A 16,351-nucleotide genomic window follows, 5' to 3' on the forward strand; every position below is an offset into this window, starting at 1 on the left:
AATGGGAAAGTTCGCTTCAGTTTATATACGTTTCAGTTTAAGTACTCCGCGGACCGTCTGGAACAGATTAATCCACTTTCCATTACTTTCCATGGGAAAGTTTGCTTCAGTTTATGAACGCTTCAGTTTATGAACAGACTTCCGGAACCAATTGTGTTCATAAACCGAGGTACTACTGTATTGTACTTTTATAGTTACACTAGCTGGCCCGGCCAAGCGTTGCTGTGGCTCAGTCTGTTAAATGGACCCTCAGAGTCCCCCTTAAGACTCCACTCACCTTCAGAGTCCCCCTTCATTTTGTTGAAATGTTTTACGTGTGTTGTTTACACAGGGTCATCCCTGTGACTCTCCCCACCCTGTCCCAACCCATGACCTATCCCGGACCCTCCTCTCCCCACCCCCGGCTCATCCCTGTGATTGGCCCCACCCTGTCCCGACCCATGACCTATCCCACCCCCTCCTCCCACCAACCAAGTGAGCCCCCACCTCCACTCGGCCCAGTCAGGAAAGCTGAGCCGAGATGCTGTGGAGAGGGAAACTTTCCTAGGTGTAGTACCAGTGTAGTCATCACTAGACGGTGCTGTTTTGCAACATCTCCTGTGCTCCCAGCATGCACTTGAGGGTGATTTGTGAGTTCTGGAACACGGGGCTGTTGGGGTTTTACGTGGCCCAGGTGTGACATCTGTCTACACAACCTGTATATGGTCACTCTCAAATTCGCTTTGGACGTTATGTCAAAATTTGAACGTAATCAGTCAAGCGGTTTCGAAGAAAAGTGGACAGCCACCCACATGCCCTTATATATATATATATATGTTCTGTCCCAGTTTGCATGTCCTAAGTAAGAGCTTGTCCACACTTACCTTTCCTCCGCTCATTCCAGACACATTCTGCAATTTAAAACTCAGTGTCTGAGCACCTTTCCCCTGCCCCCTAGAGCTTTCCCTGCAAAAACCTGCTCTTCAAAGCTCAGTCAAAGGAACCGTCAATTCGTGGAAAACCCAAATCGATTTTTGCTCCAATTCAACTTTAAAGAGCAGGTTTCCATGAGGAAAGCTTGGGGCAAAAACCCTAAAACCGCTTGGACACGGAGCATTAAAGTGCAAACCTCTGATTGGAAGAGCAGGGCAACAGACAAGTATGGATAAGGCCTAAACCAGTGACAAGGAACTTCTGGACTGGAAGCCCAATTAGGACTGCTAGGACTTCCCATTTGGCCCTTGTGGCTATTTTAGCTAAGCCATGCTCAACTGCCCTTACGCTTGACATCCTATGTGACTCTGGTAGGGGAGGCAGGATAGGTAAAGATGCATCTAGGCCAAAAGGCTTTGCTGCAATAAACCATAGTTACCATGAATATTGTGCATGCTTCACTTCTCCTTTATACCCAGTAGGAGCAACTAATTGCGATCCCTGGCAAAGCATTATATGCAAACCTGGAATCATAGCTTCTTTTGCTCAAAACAAACCACAGTAGGTAAGCCAAGAACAAAACTTGCTTTAACAGTGTGGTGTGTCTGGAATGAAGATCCCTACTTCAGATGTAACACTGATCCAGAGATCATGATTTCTTGCTTCTGCAGTCTAGAGGAGAGGAGTGAAGGAGGAGCCCTCTGCAGTGCACACTCAAAAGTATTCTGTTACCTGTGGTTTATTGTGATGTACGAATGCCACCATTATATTCACCCTTGTTCAGGTCAACATGAAAATATCTCACCAGCAATTCCTTTCTATGACAAACACTTCATTTGAACTACAGCCATTTCCACAAGTTTTATGTAAGGAGGAAACAAAGATAGTATTTTTCTCCATTTTGCATATGTTTATTGACTCACAAATAGATGAGTATAGATAAGAACTGATTCACCAAAAAAATGAAACAGAATAAGATCAGCATATTTTACAACAGCTGTATAAGTTATCATTTGCTTTTGCTAACAGTCAGGTGGTCATAAGATTTCAAAGGGTGTTTTTTTTAAAGTCTTAGATCTGGTTCTACTTTAAATCAGAAAACCTGGGAAGACCAGTGAAAAATGGCTTTAATTTTTTTTTGCAAATTTGCATGAGAAACAAAATGGGGAAAACATGCATACCCCTACCCCCAAAACGTGGGTAAATACTTCTTTTCTAGATCAAAAAGAATTGTGAAATAACCCTGGTTTTTATGCAGAATTGCTAAATATTCAAAGATTGTTGAATTCAGGAAGATCCCGACGTAGTCTCATCGCTTTTAACTTTTCTACTTTAATTTTTGCTCTCAATAGCTCTTCTTCCAGCTGCTGCCTTCTTTTCAAGCCATCCCTTTTTTCTTGGATATAGAGCCCAATTTTCCTTTGATTTTCCAAAATGATGTGATGCTCTTCTTTCAACATTTGCAACATCTGGGGATCATATCCCCCACATGCAGGTCTAAATCGTTCTCCAGTTTCCAGCCTGAAAAATTCATCTCTTCTGTGGATGGGAGATGGAGACAACATTCTTATATCCACAGAAGACAGGGAAGTTGAAGGAGATCTCTCCATTGCATGGACCAAATGTTCTTCTTCTCTTTGCTCTAAGCTCTCCTGTGTTTGTAACTCTACAATCAATGATGCGGGTGGCTTCACATCCTCCTCGTCTTCATCCAGCTCCAATGTGATAGCAGCAGGTTGGTGCTCTAACAATGACTGTGGTGAGCTGGTAGTAGCAACTATTTTTTTATCCGGTGTAGCACTGAAAACAGACAAATAATATTTTCATCATTAACAGAAAAGAAAAAGGATCTTCTTAGTCCATGAAAAAGGCAAAACCTCAACTTCTAAGGCAGGCTTCCCCAACCTGGTGACCTCTAGATGTTTTGGATTACAACTTTCATCAGCCCCAACCAGTCCCAACCACTTGTGAATTAGCATTTGATAAAAGACACTACCATTGTTCACATGTAGATTTGTCACAGAGGGGTACACAAAGCATATGGCTACCTGACTTTGTCATATGATGAATAATAAAATCTAATTGAAAAAGTGAAGAAAGAAATACAGAGAAAATGAGGAGTGTAGATTATTTATTGATTGAAAGGACCAATAAAATCTCAAACCATTCCTGCCAGTTTAGCTCTAAGGGCTTTGTATGGCTTCCTTTTTCGAGGGTCTGAATAACATTTTATCTCAAAGCATTTCTTTCTCTGCATATATTCCACACATCCTGCAAAATTCCCTATTCAAAGTATCTCAGCACTTAAGTTCTGGGGGTCACAAGTGCTACCTGGCTTTAGTAGTCAGTGATTATTTGTGGCTATTCAAACTCTTCCCTTCTAGGGGGGTCTTCCCTGTCTAGGGGGTGGGGAGGGCCAGAGTAACCTGGTTACTTGGCACTGGGCTGGGAAGAACTTGGAAGTGGTGAAAGAATTTCTAGCTGCTTCCAAATGTTCCCCAGTACAGTGCAAGGTCAGTGAATGATCCTGCCCTTCAGAGGACCTGTGAGGTGGGCTCAAGGTCAGCTTCTCACCTTTCTCCAGATTAGGTGAAATCCTGAAAGAGCAACTGTGGCGTTTGCCTATTCCTGGGGAAATAAGACTGTGCAGGAGGGGGGGGGAGGGTTAACAGGCTGACCAATAGGAAGCTGGAAACGGAGCTTATGGGCTTTAAGACACAGCCCAAGGGAACAGTTTGGCAGTTGAGAGTTGGCAGTTGGGAGTGGGAGTTGGTGGTTGGGAGGGTTGGTGAGTGGGAGTTGGTGGTGGTGAGGTAGAGAAGTTAGAGATAAAGACAGGGTTGAGATTGAGAGGATAACGTGTAACAGTGCATCTAATATCAAAAGCTTGTTGCTGTTTGAAATAAACTCTCGATTATTTGTTTAACTTAAATCCTGACTGAGACTCAGTAATTTACCAGGGGATTCTGGTTGGTGGCAGCAGAGCAGTGGTGGCACAGGGTCAATAGTCCGTGAAACGACCGGGGTCCCTGTGTGAACGCCACAGCAACATTCTCTCACTTTCGCCTTTCCAGGGGGCCTTGAAAGTATGGAGGGAGGTATGGGAGAGACTACTGAAGATCATAGGATCATCGAACTGTGGAGCTGGAAGGGTCATTGGAGCTGGAAGGGTCATTGGAGCTGGAAGGGTCCAAGGGTCATTTAGTCCAACCCTCTACAATGCGGGGATCTCCGCTAAAGCATCTATGACTAATGGCCATCCAACCTCTGCTTAAAAACCTCCAATAAAGGAGAGGACTTCCTCTTTCCTTCTCCCTTCCGCCAAATTACGTATCTTTCCCCCGCGCCCAAGAAGTAGTGTGGATTGGAGAGCCTAGCCTCACCAGAACCAGAGAAGAGAGAAACTGTTGTGACTCAAGCCTGGAGATGGGGATTCTGTGAGTGTCCATATGTTGTAGGACTCCCCTCATCAGACACAGCCAGCATGGCCAATGGTAAGGAAAGATGGGAGCTGTAGTCTAACATCTGGAGGCTTCCTGTCCATGCTAAAGTCCTTTAACAGGACAGCAAGCTGCTAAGCAGCTATAAAAGACATTGGACAGCCTGGTAAAGCACCAGGACCAACTTACCTATTTATTGTTTTTAAAATATTTTTAAAACAGCTATGAAAAACAAGATACAATACAATACAGAGTAATGTTGGGGTGGGTGGATGAACAGTCCGACCAAAATTCTGAAAGCTGAAAATATAATTTACTACATTAATGGAGATGAAGATCAGGCTGGAAATCTGCATTAATGTTCTCACAAAATGCCTTCAGTGTGTGCTAACTGGCTATCTTACAAAAAACTAGCTTAAATCAAAAAAATCACATTTATATTATAAACTTAGGAAAGAAGAATGCAAGTTTTCATCTACTAGTGTGGGGACACCTCTATTCAAAATTAGGAGACACAGTTATCATGGCGGAATTGATATTCAGAATCCGTCCAGCATCTGTTTAGTATGAGTCAGTTATGTCAGTTTTAATAGAGCTTGGAATTGGTCATCAAATGCCAAATTAGATTCCTAACTGCACTGCCTCCAAAAAAATCATATGCTGATCCACCCAGACTAAATCTGCTGTTACTAGTTTCATATGGAAGTGACCGTCTTCGACAAGGGTGTTGGGTAACAGCAGCATACAATGGTGTGTTTCACTAGGGTGGCCCAACCCTGTTTTATTAGTCAGCTACATGCATAGCATGGGTGTTCCGTAAAAACAGAGCGTAGGTACTTGATTACTGTGCAAGTCCAGGAACGGAGCTGAAATCTGCTTTGATAGGGGCAATGCAAGGAGTCTTAAGTATTAAAAGCATAAGAACCCTACTAGTCCAGGACCAAAGGTCTATCTAAACCAGCATCCTCTTTCCCACAGTGGCAAACCAGGTGCCTACAGGAAGCCCGCAAGAAGGATGTGAGCACAAGCATGCTGGGTCACAAACATGCTGCCTCTGATTCTGGGGGTAATATACAGTCATGTGTCTAGAGTTCCCTTTAAAGTCATCTAAGTTGGTGGCTGCCACCACATCTTGTGCAAACCAATAAATTCCATAGTTTAATTATGCACTGTGTGAAGGAGTACTGTATTCTGTTTACTCTGTCTTGGTTCTCCCACCTTCCAGTTCACTGGATGTCCCCTTCCCTAGTATTCAGAGAGAGAAAATTCTCCCTATCCACCTTCCCTACACCATGTGTAACTTTATACACCTCCTTAATGTCTCCCTTTTGTTAAACGAAATAGCTCCAAATAATGGAACCTTTCTTCATAGTAGGTTTACTCTCCAAGGCCTGCATACTTGCTTACCTTTTGGGAGAGAACCATTGATACCCACTCGGGTTTTTTTAGGGGCTAACTGCATATTGCAGGCAGTTAGAAATTAGCCAGGAGCATTTTTGACTGGCCCAGGTCCAATTGCAGCCATGTGAAGATTCCTGGATGCAAGGTTGGCAACTGGGAAAAGCAAAATATCACTTAGAGAAGGCTCTGGAGTATTTTCCTCAAAGCTTGAATTCTTTTTATTCTGGATTGTTTTGTTTGATGTTTTATGTGTTGTAAACTGCTTTGAGATTTGCCATTTAAAATATAAAAAGTATAAAAATGTAAGTAATAAATATAATAAACCCTATTGCAAAAGAAGGTGCCTGGACAGACCACTGTGATGACTGTGATAAGGTGCCATTTGGTAATTAGATTGTTTATCAGTAGCCAAGAGTTAGAAACTCAGATATATAAAGGCCTGATGCTGGACTATGAAAGAAAAACAGCTGGGCTGGGGTTTGAGAGACGTTGCACTAGGAAGGTGCCTACCGCATTCCTCAACTGCCAGTTTAGGGCACCAAAGTGAATCGCCCCATGGTTTCCCTGGACCACAGGGTTCACATCATTAATAAACATGCATTTTAAAGCATGTTTAAAGCGGATGGAGATTAGGAGCATAGAAACAATGAACAAGTGAAGGTTTGCACACACCCTTCTGTCTTTCAGCCAAATCTTAGAGAGCACAAAGCCCAATACTTTTTGCCCCATAAGCTAACTGGCCTCATAAAGGCTGCCCCGAGCTTTCTAACTACTTGGCAAGAGGTAACAAAACAATTCTAATAAAATTTCCAACACCTTTCAACTGAATTAAGCTATGATTTACCGGTAATTGAAACTGCAGTTCAGGATACACAAAATGGGGGGGGGGACCCAAAAGCACTGCTCAGGGTCATAACAGGCAACAGAGAATGGCAATGTCAGTCAAATGACACTGCACGACAGGCTAGCCCGTGGATAAAGGAAATATATGAGTCATTGGTTGCTTACGAACTGAACTCTTGTTATAAGCAATGTGAGCTTGGGGAGGGGGGGGTAAAATATTAATCAGTAATACTAAGTTGTGAATCTCCTTTTGCATGTGCCTCAAGGCAATTTACAAACAGCTCAAATTAGTTTTAAAAACAGTAAAAGGAACACCTAAGGCCGCTTACCTTTTCATCCTGCTGGAAAAACAAAAAAATGTATTCCATTATTTCTGGAAAGTAGAGGTACTGGGTGGGCACCTCTGGTATCTCAACAAGGATACTTATTCCACAAAACAGTGGCAGCCGCACTGAAGGCCCTGCTTCAAGTTGCTGTGAAGCAGGCTTTTGATATTTGGGGACTTTGAGGAGAAAGTCTCCTGTAGGATGCAGGGAGTTACCAGGTACATAAGGATTATGAAGGTCTTGCAAGCAACCTGGTCCTGAGCCAAATAGGGCTCTATATGTTAGTACCAGAACTTGGCTTGGTAACAGACTAGCAGCCAGTGAAAATGCAGTGGACAAGGTGTTAAACACTGGCAGTTGTCTGCTCTCACATGCAACTGAGTTGCCACGTCCTACACTGGTTGAAGCCTCCAACACAACCTCAAATGTGCAGAGCACATTGCAGTACCCCAACCCTGAGGTTACCAATGCATGAGTGGTCATAACTGTTAAAAGGTCCTCCTAGCCACTGAGGACATCTGCACCTCCAGTGACACCCTGGATGGCGCACCTGCTCCTTCAAAGAGTCCAATTTCCTGGACTCACACACAGAGCCTCCATCATGCTATGATTTCAGACTCAGTTTATTACTCTCATTCATCCCACCACCTCATCCAGCCACTGGAGCATTTTATAGAGATGAGGTAGAGCAGATTGTGTTTCTGCTTCTCAATGGTGACTTTTGACTGGGAACTGGAAATTTGGAGCTATGCATCACTATTCTTCTCTATCCCTGTTGGCCAACCCCATTCCATGACTCAATGGTCCTACGTACCAGGTTTCTCTTAATCAAATGGGAGGAAGAAATTAATGGTTTCCAGACAGCAGAGACTGACACGGAAACAATATTAATGGGAAGAGGTGGGAAGATGAAGAGGCAGAATCTCAGTTGGTTGGGAGGATGGCCAATTTGGTCCACAAGTTCTCTATTGAGAAAAAGGAATATATTATGTACAAAAAGGATTTAGAAAAGCTTTTCACTTAGATCCCAAACAACTACAGGGAAGTCAGTTTCATTCAGATTAATGAAGCTTACTCCAACATAATATCGTCAGGATCAGGAGATTGTTTCTCCAACTGTTAGTGAACTGATTTTTTGGGAAACGTTTGTTATTGAATAAAATAACAAACAAATCTTTCAGATTTCAATAGTCTTTAAGGTGCACACTATTAATATTTTCAAAACATTTGTGTGCCACATTTGTGCTGCTCACACAGCACCCATAATGGCTTACAATACAAAAATAAAATACAACTGTAATTACAAATCCACCCATTTCCACAACTACAAAATTATTAAGCTACAAAAGAAACCTGCTGTATTGGCTAAGGGGTTAAATGAAGAGTATATGACCACCCAAAAAGTGACCCCATACTTCTGGCTTATGCTGACCATTTCAATCTACATCAGTATTGTAGAAATTATATACACACACCCTTCTAACATGCTATTACATATCTATACATACAGTAATTAGATGGGAGTACACCTGAGTGAACTCAACAGGGGCTTACTTCTGAGTAGAAAGATAAAGGATTGTGCTGTAAAAGTCCATTTTGATTATACCTTATTTACCCTAGGCAATACAGAATTATTTCACCAAAAGGCCCACCACCACATGTTATTTTTACAGCATCTGCCATGGTGGGATTTAGACGACTGTTACCATCCAGAGGCAGTACAAATCAAGGACTGGCCAGTGTGCACAAACATGCCAGTTTTCCCGGAAACTCAGATTAACATATTTGTTTTGCACAGTAAGTGACATGAATTTAAATGGCTTGTGACAGGAGTAAGGAAGAGAGCTGCTCCATTCCCCCTGGTTTTTAAAATGTCTGCATCCAGGCACAGGACAAATCTGGTCTGAGAAGCTTTTGAGCAGCCGTGTTTTGTAGAGGGGGAGGGCAGCATAAGCAAAGGCCCTGCAAGAAAGCTTGAAGACAGCCTGCCTGCTCTACCTCTGGCTCAAATCTAGAGAGGCTCCGATTTGATTATACACTAAAAGGCTGATGGAAAATATGAAGACTTTTGTGTGACTGCAGTGTTCCGATCTGTCTGCGCACAACCCCTGTAAATGTGCTCCATGCCCTCTTTTTTGCAGTTTAAATTAGAGCATTAATTTGCATACTGGCCTCCGAGAATGTGATTGTTTAAAACAATCCATCTGCATTGTTTAAAAAGGCATGGTAGCATACCAAGTAAAATCATTTAAAAGGTCTAAATTCAGTCAAAATGTATTCCACCCTGAGAGATTAACATAATCCTTGACTGGGCACACTGTACTGAGAGAGGCTCCTTTGTTCTCCTGCTCGACTTCATGTAGATAGATATTATCCAAAACAGGCGTCAGTTTCCGTATGCAGAGGCAAGTTGACCGTAGTACTACCTTAAATGTAGAACAGCCTTTTGCTTGGTCAGTGTTTGAATGCTATGCCTATTAAAAGGGGAGGGGTAAAAGTTGGAGCTCCTATTTCACTTGGATTCTTTCTTAACCCTCACTTGCCAAGGGTCCGACAATAAGATCTTTTGAAATGCGGCTGGAAGTTGAACAGAAAAGTCAGTCACTGTTTAAAAATTAAAGAAGTAAATAATAACAATGATCACAAGGTTTTAACTTTTCCCAAAGGCTAAGGCATGTAGCTCAAAAGGGGATGGCCAGAGAAGACAGGAGGCGCTGTAGCAGCCATCCAGGAGCAATGTAAAAGGCAACTTACCATGGCAGATTGCTCCTCTCCCTCAAGCACACGCTGGAAATCTGGGGGATCATCTCCACAACTTTCTTGGTCGGTTCAGAGATGTAGCTTTTGTAATCAGAAAGGCTCTCTTTTTGCTGCAGTAGCTCCTGCTTGGCGTATTCCTTGAGCCTCTTGTACAAGGTGCGCAGGCCCTGCGCGGTGCGAGGAGGGCGGTCTGCTCCAATGGCATTGTAGTTATCGGCTATGATGTCCCAGCATTTGTTTTTCTCCACTATGACTGAGTGCTTGTTGGTGTGCTCTTCGAGAATCTTAACATACGGCTTGACAAGTTTCAGCAAATCGAGCTTTTCAGACAAGGTAAAATTCGAGGACCTGGCCTTCCCAACCATCGTTCTCTCCAGCTTGAAGAAACAGTTCCTGAAACCACCACGCAGATCCTAGCTCTGCTCGGCTCTTTTTCACAAACAGAAAAAGATCAGGCTTAACTAGGCTTGTCTCATTTAGGCCCACGCCTACAAGGGAGGGTTTATTAAAATTCCTTCAGCTTAAGCTGACGCAGGTTCAGGAAATCTGCTTAAGCCAAGCCTGACCTACATAAGGCTTCAGATTGAAGGAGACGAGAAGCAGGCAAAACACACACTTTTGTGTCAAGAGACCCATACATACACCGGATTGAAAACATAAAAGGTTTAAAGATTAGCACATTACCCTGCTAAATATTACCCAATTCATCCTGAGTTAACAAGCTCACGCACATCTCTTTGAGCTGACAAGAAACTGAAACTGCACAGAGGATTGGATTTATTCATGCCCAAGAAAGCAACAACTTTTTTTTTTGGTCATTTATTGATTGTTAAGACGAACCACCACAGCAAAAGGAGAAATGAAAACAACAAACAGGGGGATTTAGGAGCGGGCGTGTGTAGAGAGATCCCTAACAGAGCCCCTGATCACGGCTCCCTAGCTGCTGTTCTCTCTGGCAGTATTTGCATAATGCTAGTCCTGCTGTCAATCAGGAATTGCATATCGCCTAGCTAGTTAGGTTTCACTCAGGCTCAGGCTTCACAGTAAAGCTAAGCTTCCTCAGCACTTTGCAGCTTGCCTTGGCTTCCCACGCACGCACACACTTTTTAAAGAGGCAGTCACTCAAAAGGAGTGCCGTGAACAAAAGAGCTGGGGGCGGACGGCAGACGTTAACATCAAGTTCTTTTCATATTCCACCACCCCTTGCAGCTGTGCCCTTCGGTAATCTACCCATCTCACAGCATCCATGATCACCATTCAGCAGGACTGTGGCTAAAAAATAGCTCTCGGGAGTCAAGTAATAAACACAACATTCAATCAGGGTTCTGGATTCATTGTACTGTGTGGGCTTTTCATAACTTCCACCAAGAAGCTATTATTATGTTAAGAAATCCAACCATTGCACAAATGGAAAACATCAATTTCTAACTATTGTTTGCCCAAATCACACAGGAATTCTCACACAGTATTTTCTCTCTCCTTCTCTCAGAAAATGTATACTAAAAGGAAGTAGGAGAGGCTGTTGGATTTGGACTTGGAAAACCCACTCCATGAAGGTCACTAAAGCAGCACATCTTGGCCTGGCCTCCTCCCTTCACTGGGTTGTTGTGAGGATAAAGTATGACATCCTTTAAGACGGCCATTCAGAATTCTTTCCTGCCCAAGGCAATATTTTAAGCCAAGGAAACTGAAAGAGACATACATCTAACAAATGAAAAGATCCCTATTTTAAAGCATCTTTATTCCTGTTCACTATCTAACAAGTGTGTTTTGCTTAAGACTTGAGACAGATTTGGGAGACATCTGGCATTTACATTTTCAAAAACAGGAGATCAGCCATTGCGGCAGTTCTTTGTCCCAGCAGTCCTTGATGCAACCTGAAACCAGCATAGCACCTCCTAGCCTAATCCAATTAAGTTTGCCATCTCCTCCTGCACTTTCATCTTAAAGCAATGACCAAATCCAGACTGTCTGGCTACAACATCCCTCCATCCCCCCACCCCTTTTTGCTTTATGTCCAGCCTGATGAAGATTTCTTGAAAGTTTGCTAACTAATAGACATTTTGCCCAAGTGTAAATTCTGAAATATTTCATATGGATCAGAACGGAACTTTAATGATTTATAAAATGCAAATTCCCGCAGAAGTGCGGAGAACTGAACAGAAGATTGGAAGAAGAAAAAACTCCTAAGAGAATCAAAATGGACAGATCATTCCATTTGTAATTAGGATTTGGAAATCTTTACCTTGTATCAAGTCTGAGAAGATCTGAGGGAAGATTTAATCCAATAGCTACTTTAGCCCTAATAATTATGTAGAGGGAAGCCAAATAATAAACAATTTTTAAAGAGTTAGCTATTTGGCGTGGGCAACTTCAAGCAAGGTTCACCCACAATTTGCCTGTTAATTATGCTTATACCTACATTCATTGGTAATTTTATTAACTCATAGCTCAGGTAGAGCACCATGACCTCAGCTCTGAGCCCCCCGGAAGGGCAATATTAAAAATATAATGAGAGCAAATAAAACAATCTGTATGAGTAAGGTGAATGTTCCATCCCCCCTTTCATATATTATAGAATAGGGCAAAGGTAAAGAATGAGAGCTGGACCATAAAGAAGGCTGATCGCCAAAGAATTGATGCTTTTGAATTATGGTGCTGGAGGAGACTATTGAGAGTCCCATGGACTGCAAGAAGATCGGACCTATCCATTCTGAAGGAAATCAGCCCTGAGTCCTCACTGGAAGGTCAGATCCTGAAGCAGAGGACAAGATGCTTGGACAGTGTTCTCGAAGCTGCCAACATGAGTCTGACCAAACTGCGGGAGGCAGTAGAAGACAGGAGTGCTGGCGTGCTCTGGTCCGTGGGGTCACAAAGAGTCGGCGGACATGACTAAACTACTAAACAACAACAAAGAATCTCAGGCCGGGGGCCAATCCAGATTTCCCCTGCCCCCCAGGTCATACACCCTCTCCCAGACTACACCTCTTACTAACCCTGTTTCACATCCTCCTGAAATGTTTTTGCCTGGCTAAAGAGTCCCTGAAGTCTGTAATTCCTGGCTGGAGGACAGAAAGGGTGGTATGAATGCAGAAGCAAGCCAATTGTATCCATTGATATGGCCCTGCCCACCAACGGCATGTGTTCTCTGAAAGGTTGCCCAATAGTTAATGTAGCCCTTGGGCTGGAAAAAAACGTTTCTACCTCTGAAATAGAGAAGCCTCCTGTAGACTAGGAAGATACAATGATGTTTCATACTCGTCTCTTCTGAGGTCAGTCCTATTCAATCGGGTGGAACTTCTAACCAGGTAAGTGGGAGTACAACTGTGTCACAAACCATTCAAAGCAGCCAATATTGAAATTTAAAAACAGGGTCAGAAAAACAAATTTAACAATCCAACAAAAAGAGTGCCAGAGAGGCTATTAACAGAACCACAAAACCAAATGGAACCAGCAAACCAGAACCAAGCATCATGCAGGTCAGAAATGTGCCTCAACAACAACAAAAAGGATCCTTCAAACAAAGTACAATTTACCAAATGCAGCACTAACACCAAGCATCATAAAATAGGGCAAGTGGATAAACAAATCTGAAAGGTAAGTGTGGGATCTGACAGGTTTTATATTTATTCAAAGATACACATACCAGCCTACTATGATAAAATACAGAAATTATTATGTCACAGCCTAGAGCTAGTAGATATAGCTTTATTTTTTGATGGATTTACTTAACCTTCATTTATTGTTTACAGTTCTCAGAACTCATACTCCTAAGTACAGTGGTACCTCCGGTTACGAACTTAATTCGTTCCGGAGGTCCGTTCTTAACCTGAAACCCATTAATATGAGGCGCGCTTTCTCTAATGGGGCCTCCTGCTCATGAGACTTCCACTCACATCCCAGAGCACAGTTCGCAACCAGGAGCATCTACTACCTGAAGCGTTCATAGGTTCCACTGTATAGGGACCCCTGACCATTAGGTCCAGTCGTGACCAACTCTGGGGTTGCGGCGCTCATCAGTTGATAAAACAACTGACAATTGCCAGCTTTACTTCATTTCATATATGTTGCAACAGGCACTGTGATTCTCTAATGGTTTGACTTCACCCCCAGAGGTGCACTCCATTGTCTCTTGAGAAAGATAAGTGCCAATATTATCATATAAACACCTATACACTGTGTCCCTCTTCAAATGCCTGTCAGACTCTTTGGTCCTTTGAAAGTCACTGCTATTTGTTTTCGTCTATTCATTTTTGCTCTTTCCTCATTCTGAGAACCTAAAACACTGACAGTATCATTGTTGAGAAAAAACTCATCCTTAGCCAGATGCTCCCAAGCTCCTGACAGCTTTCCTTCATAAGCAATTTTTTAAACTGCTATGCTTTATATCAAACCAGTCTACCAGGATAACATTCAAATGTTTTGTTTTCTTACCTATTTTAGTTCTATATGGTGATTTCACTCTGGTTTCAAAATGGCAGTCATTATTATTATTTTTAGAGCAAAATTCTCCTTGATCAGATTTCACAGCCAGCGTAGAACTTAAGTCACAAGTTGTAGAACAGATGTTTCCAGAGGTTGAGCCATTCAATTGTCCCTCATCCACCTACAATACATCAAAACAGTTTGGATTCTACATGACTTTGCATGCAACAGTATCAAAATAAGAGTGTAGCTTTTTCTTATTTAAATACAAGTTGAAGCCTGAAAGAAGTAGAAGTGCATATGATTAAGGAGACAGCTCCAAGGAGGGAAGGAGGCACTGTGAGAAGCCTAGCTTGAACTACTGTATGCTCTCTCTACAATTTCCAAGCCAGTAGATAGGTTTGTGTGCATTCCCTGGCCTTACCATTCTAATAGAAAGTCAAAACATAAGGATGGGGCTATCCTAAAAGTGCCCAATGGAGAACCTCTGGGACTGGGGTGGGGTTACTGAGAGCAGATATATCACTCTAGCCTTCCTTAAGAGAACTTTGGTGAAAGAACACAAATGAAAACTGAAGAAGTGGGAGAAAGACTTTTCTAGAACAGGAAGGCTAACATTTACCTTCTGCACATATGTACTTTGAAATAATGTATGAATCTAGTATTTGTGGCTCTATTCGGTACCAAGCATTGTGCTCACACAGCATCCCTAAGTTCCACATTAATATAAAAATACTGTACAAACCATGGCACAATCTTAATACACATCCAAAAGAACCAAGGCCTGGTCTGTGTGTTCTTGTATGCCAAAGTTAACGGTTTACCATGCACAAAGTAATCACTTCCGCCTTGCTCATCCCCCGGTGAGTGTGGGTGCAGTAAACCACAATCCCTGGCTTGCCAATACATCCAAACTGGGAGTCATGGTTTATTTCGCTTCAAACAAAATCCAACTGGTAAACCTAGAAACTTTGGCTTCACGTAGTGGTTTTCTTTGAGTGAAACAAATCACAATCCCTAGTTTGAATGTAACAGTAAGCTGGGAATTGTGTTGTTTTCTTTTATTGGCTAGAAGGGAGGAATGAAGTGGGAGGCTTCTGCACGTTGACAGTAAACCATCAACTGTATAGAGACATGCAAATGCTGCCATCGCGTGAACCAGTTTCCACTGATGCCACTGATGTTTAGCTGTGGAGTCATTTTCCAGACGATTTGTCTATAGTTTTGCTTTCAGGACCCTTCTACATACAGATTGACAGAGCAGAATGCAAACTTGCAGGTAAACATGCACCTGGGCTGAACAGCTTCAGGTTGCAGGTGGCAGCATACATGACTGAATACTCCCCCACCAAAAAATAAATAAATCCCTGCATACAGAAAATTAAATATCAAGAGTGAAAGTGATACTGGCACTCACTGACAGCTTGTCTTCTATACGGAATGAATTTGTGTATGAAATGTAAGCTCCTTGTAGCCTAGGTCAGAAACAAATATATTACCCCAGTGAATTAAGATTCCATGGATTTCTGACATAGATTCTTCAAGTACAGTTTTCATTCAGTAATAATACTGTATTACAATTGCTTTTTTCCTCCCTTTTAATATTACCTCAAAGCCTGAGTGTTCAGATTCTTTTTTCAGAGACAACATATGGGTTTTTCCTGGAGGCATAAACCTCGGCTTTTTGACTGAATTTCCCATCAGTTGACTAGGAGCTGCTGATCGTCTCATGTTCAGTTCTGTTGGTCTGAAAAACAGCAAAAAAATTGTTTTAAAAAGCCAGCCCTAGAGAAAGAAACTTTTCAATACTTCCCATAATATATCCTAGTCCTGTTCTCACACTAGTGAGAAAATACCCCCAAAATCTAGGAAGTATGGTTCCTCTTGTTTCTCCTCCAGGTGTACCAGCCTTATTAGGTGAGTAGTAAGAAGTGGGACGCGGGTGGCGCTGTGGGTTAAACCACAGAGCCTAGGGCTTGCCGAAGGTCGCCAATTCGAATCCCTGTGACAGAGTGAGCTCCCGTTACTCGGTCCCAGCTCCTGCCAACCTAGCAGGTCGAAAGCACGTCAAAGTGCAAGTAGATAAATACCTCCAAGCGGGAAGGTAAACGGCGTTTCCGTGTGCTGCTCTGGTTCGCCAGAAGCGGCTTTGTCATGCTGGCCACATGACCTGGACGCTGTACGCCAGCTCCCTTGGCCAATAGAGCGAGATGAGCGAGATGAGCGCCACAACCCCAGAATCGG

The 16,351-nt window shown here is 42.7% G+C and overlaps 2 protein-coding genes across 4 annotated transcripts in view; both read right to left on the reverse strand.

Annotated features, from left to right (window-relative positions):
- RAD54B (RAD54 homolog B) overlaps nt 1-15,848 on the reverse strand; it is a 38,134-nt gene extending 22,286 nt beyond the window's left edge. For 2 of the 3 annotated variants that reach the window (XR_015951544.1, XM_035126045.3), the window contains exons 1-2: nt 15,716-15,848; nt 14,117-14,288 (exon numbers count right to left, since the gene is read on the reverse strand). Coding sequence is in view for 1 of the 3 variants with exons in the window: in XM_035126045.3 (XP_034981936.3) it covers nt 14,117-14,288; nt 15,716-15,838 (295 nt within the window). In the remaining 2 variants the exon portion in view is untranslated. Of the gene's footprint in view, nt 1-14,116; nt 14,289-15,715 lie in introns of those variants that run through there. The other variant, XM_088675705.1, reaches the window with a different exon arrangement.
- On the reverse strand, nt 1,802-15,854 carry FSBP (fibrinogen silencer binding protein). The gene is made up of 4 exons (XM_088675706.1): nt 15,716-15,854; nt 14,117-14,288; nt 9,677-10,111; nt 1,802-2,712 (listed from the first exon to the last, which is right to left on the reverse strand). The coding sequence occupies exons 3-4, from the start codon at nt 10,045-10,047 to the stop codon at nt 2,184-2,186; spliced, it is 900 nt and encodes a 299-aa protein (XP_088531832.1). The 5' UTR covers nt 10,048-10,111; nt 14,117-14,288; nt 15,716-15,854; the 3' UTR covers nt 1,802-2,183.
- Nucleotides 15,855-16,351: the final 497 nt, after the last annotated feature.

This window comes from Zootoca vivipara, chromosome 8, assembly GCF_965207765.1.
Source record: "Zootoca vivipara chromosome 8, rZooViv2.hap1.1, whole genome shotgun sequence".
Classification (NCBI taxonomy): domain Eukaryota; kingdom Metazoa; phylum Chordata; class Lepidosauria; order Squamata; family Lacertidae; genus Zootoca; species Zootoca vivipara.

Coding starts and splice junctions, on each gene's coding strand:
- FSBP (XM_088675706.1), bottom strand. CDS start 10,047: ATGGTTGGGAAGGCCAGGTCCTCGAATTTTACCTTGTCTGAAAAGCTC. Junction 2,713..9,676: donor GAGAGGAGCAATCTGCCATG/GTAAGTTGCCTT, acceptor GTCTGTTTTCAG/TGCTACACCGGATAAAAAAA.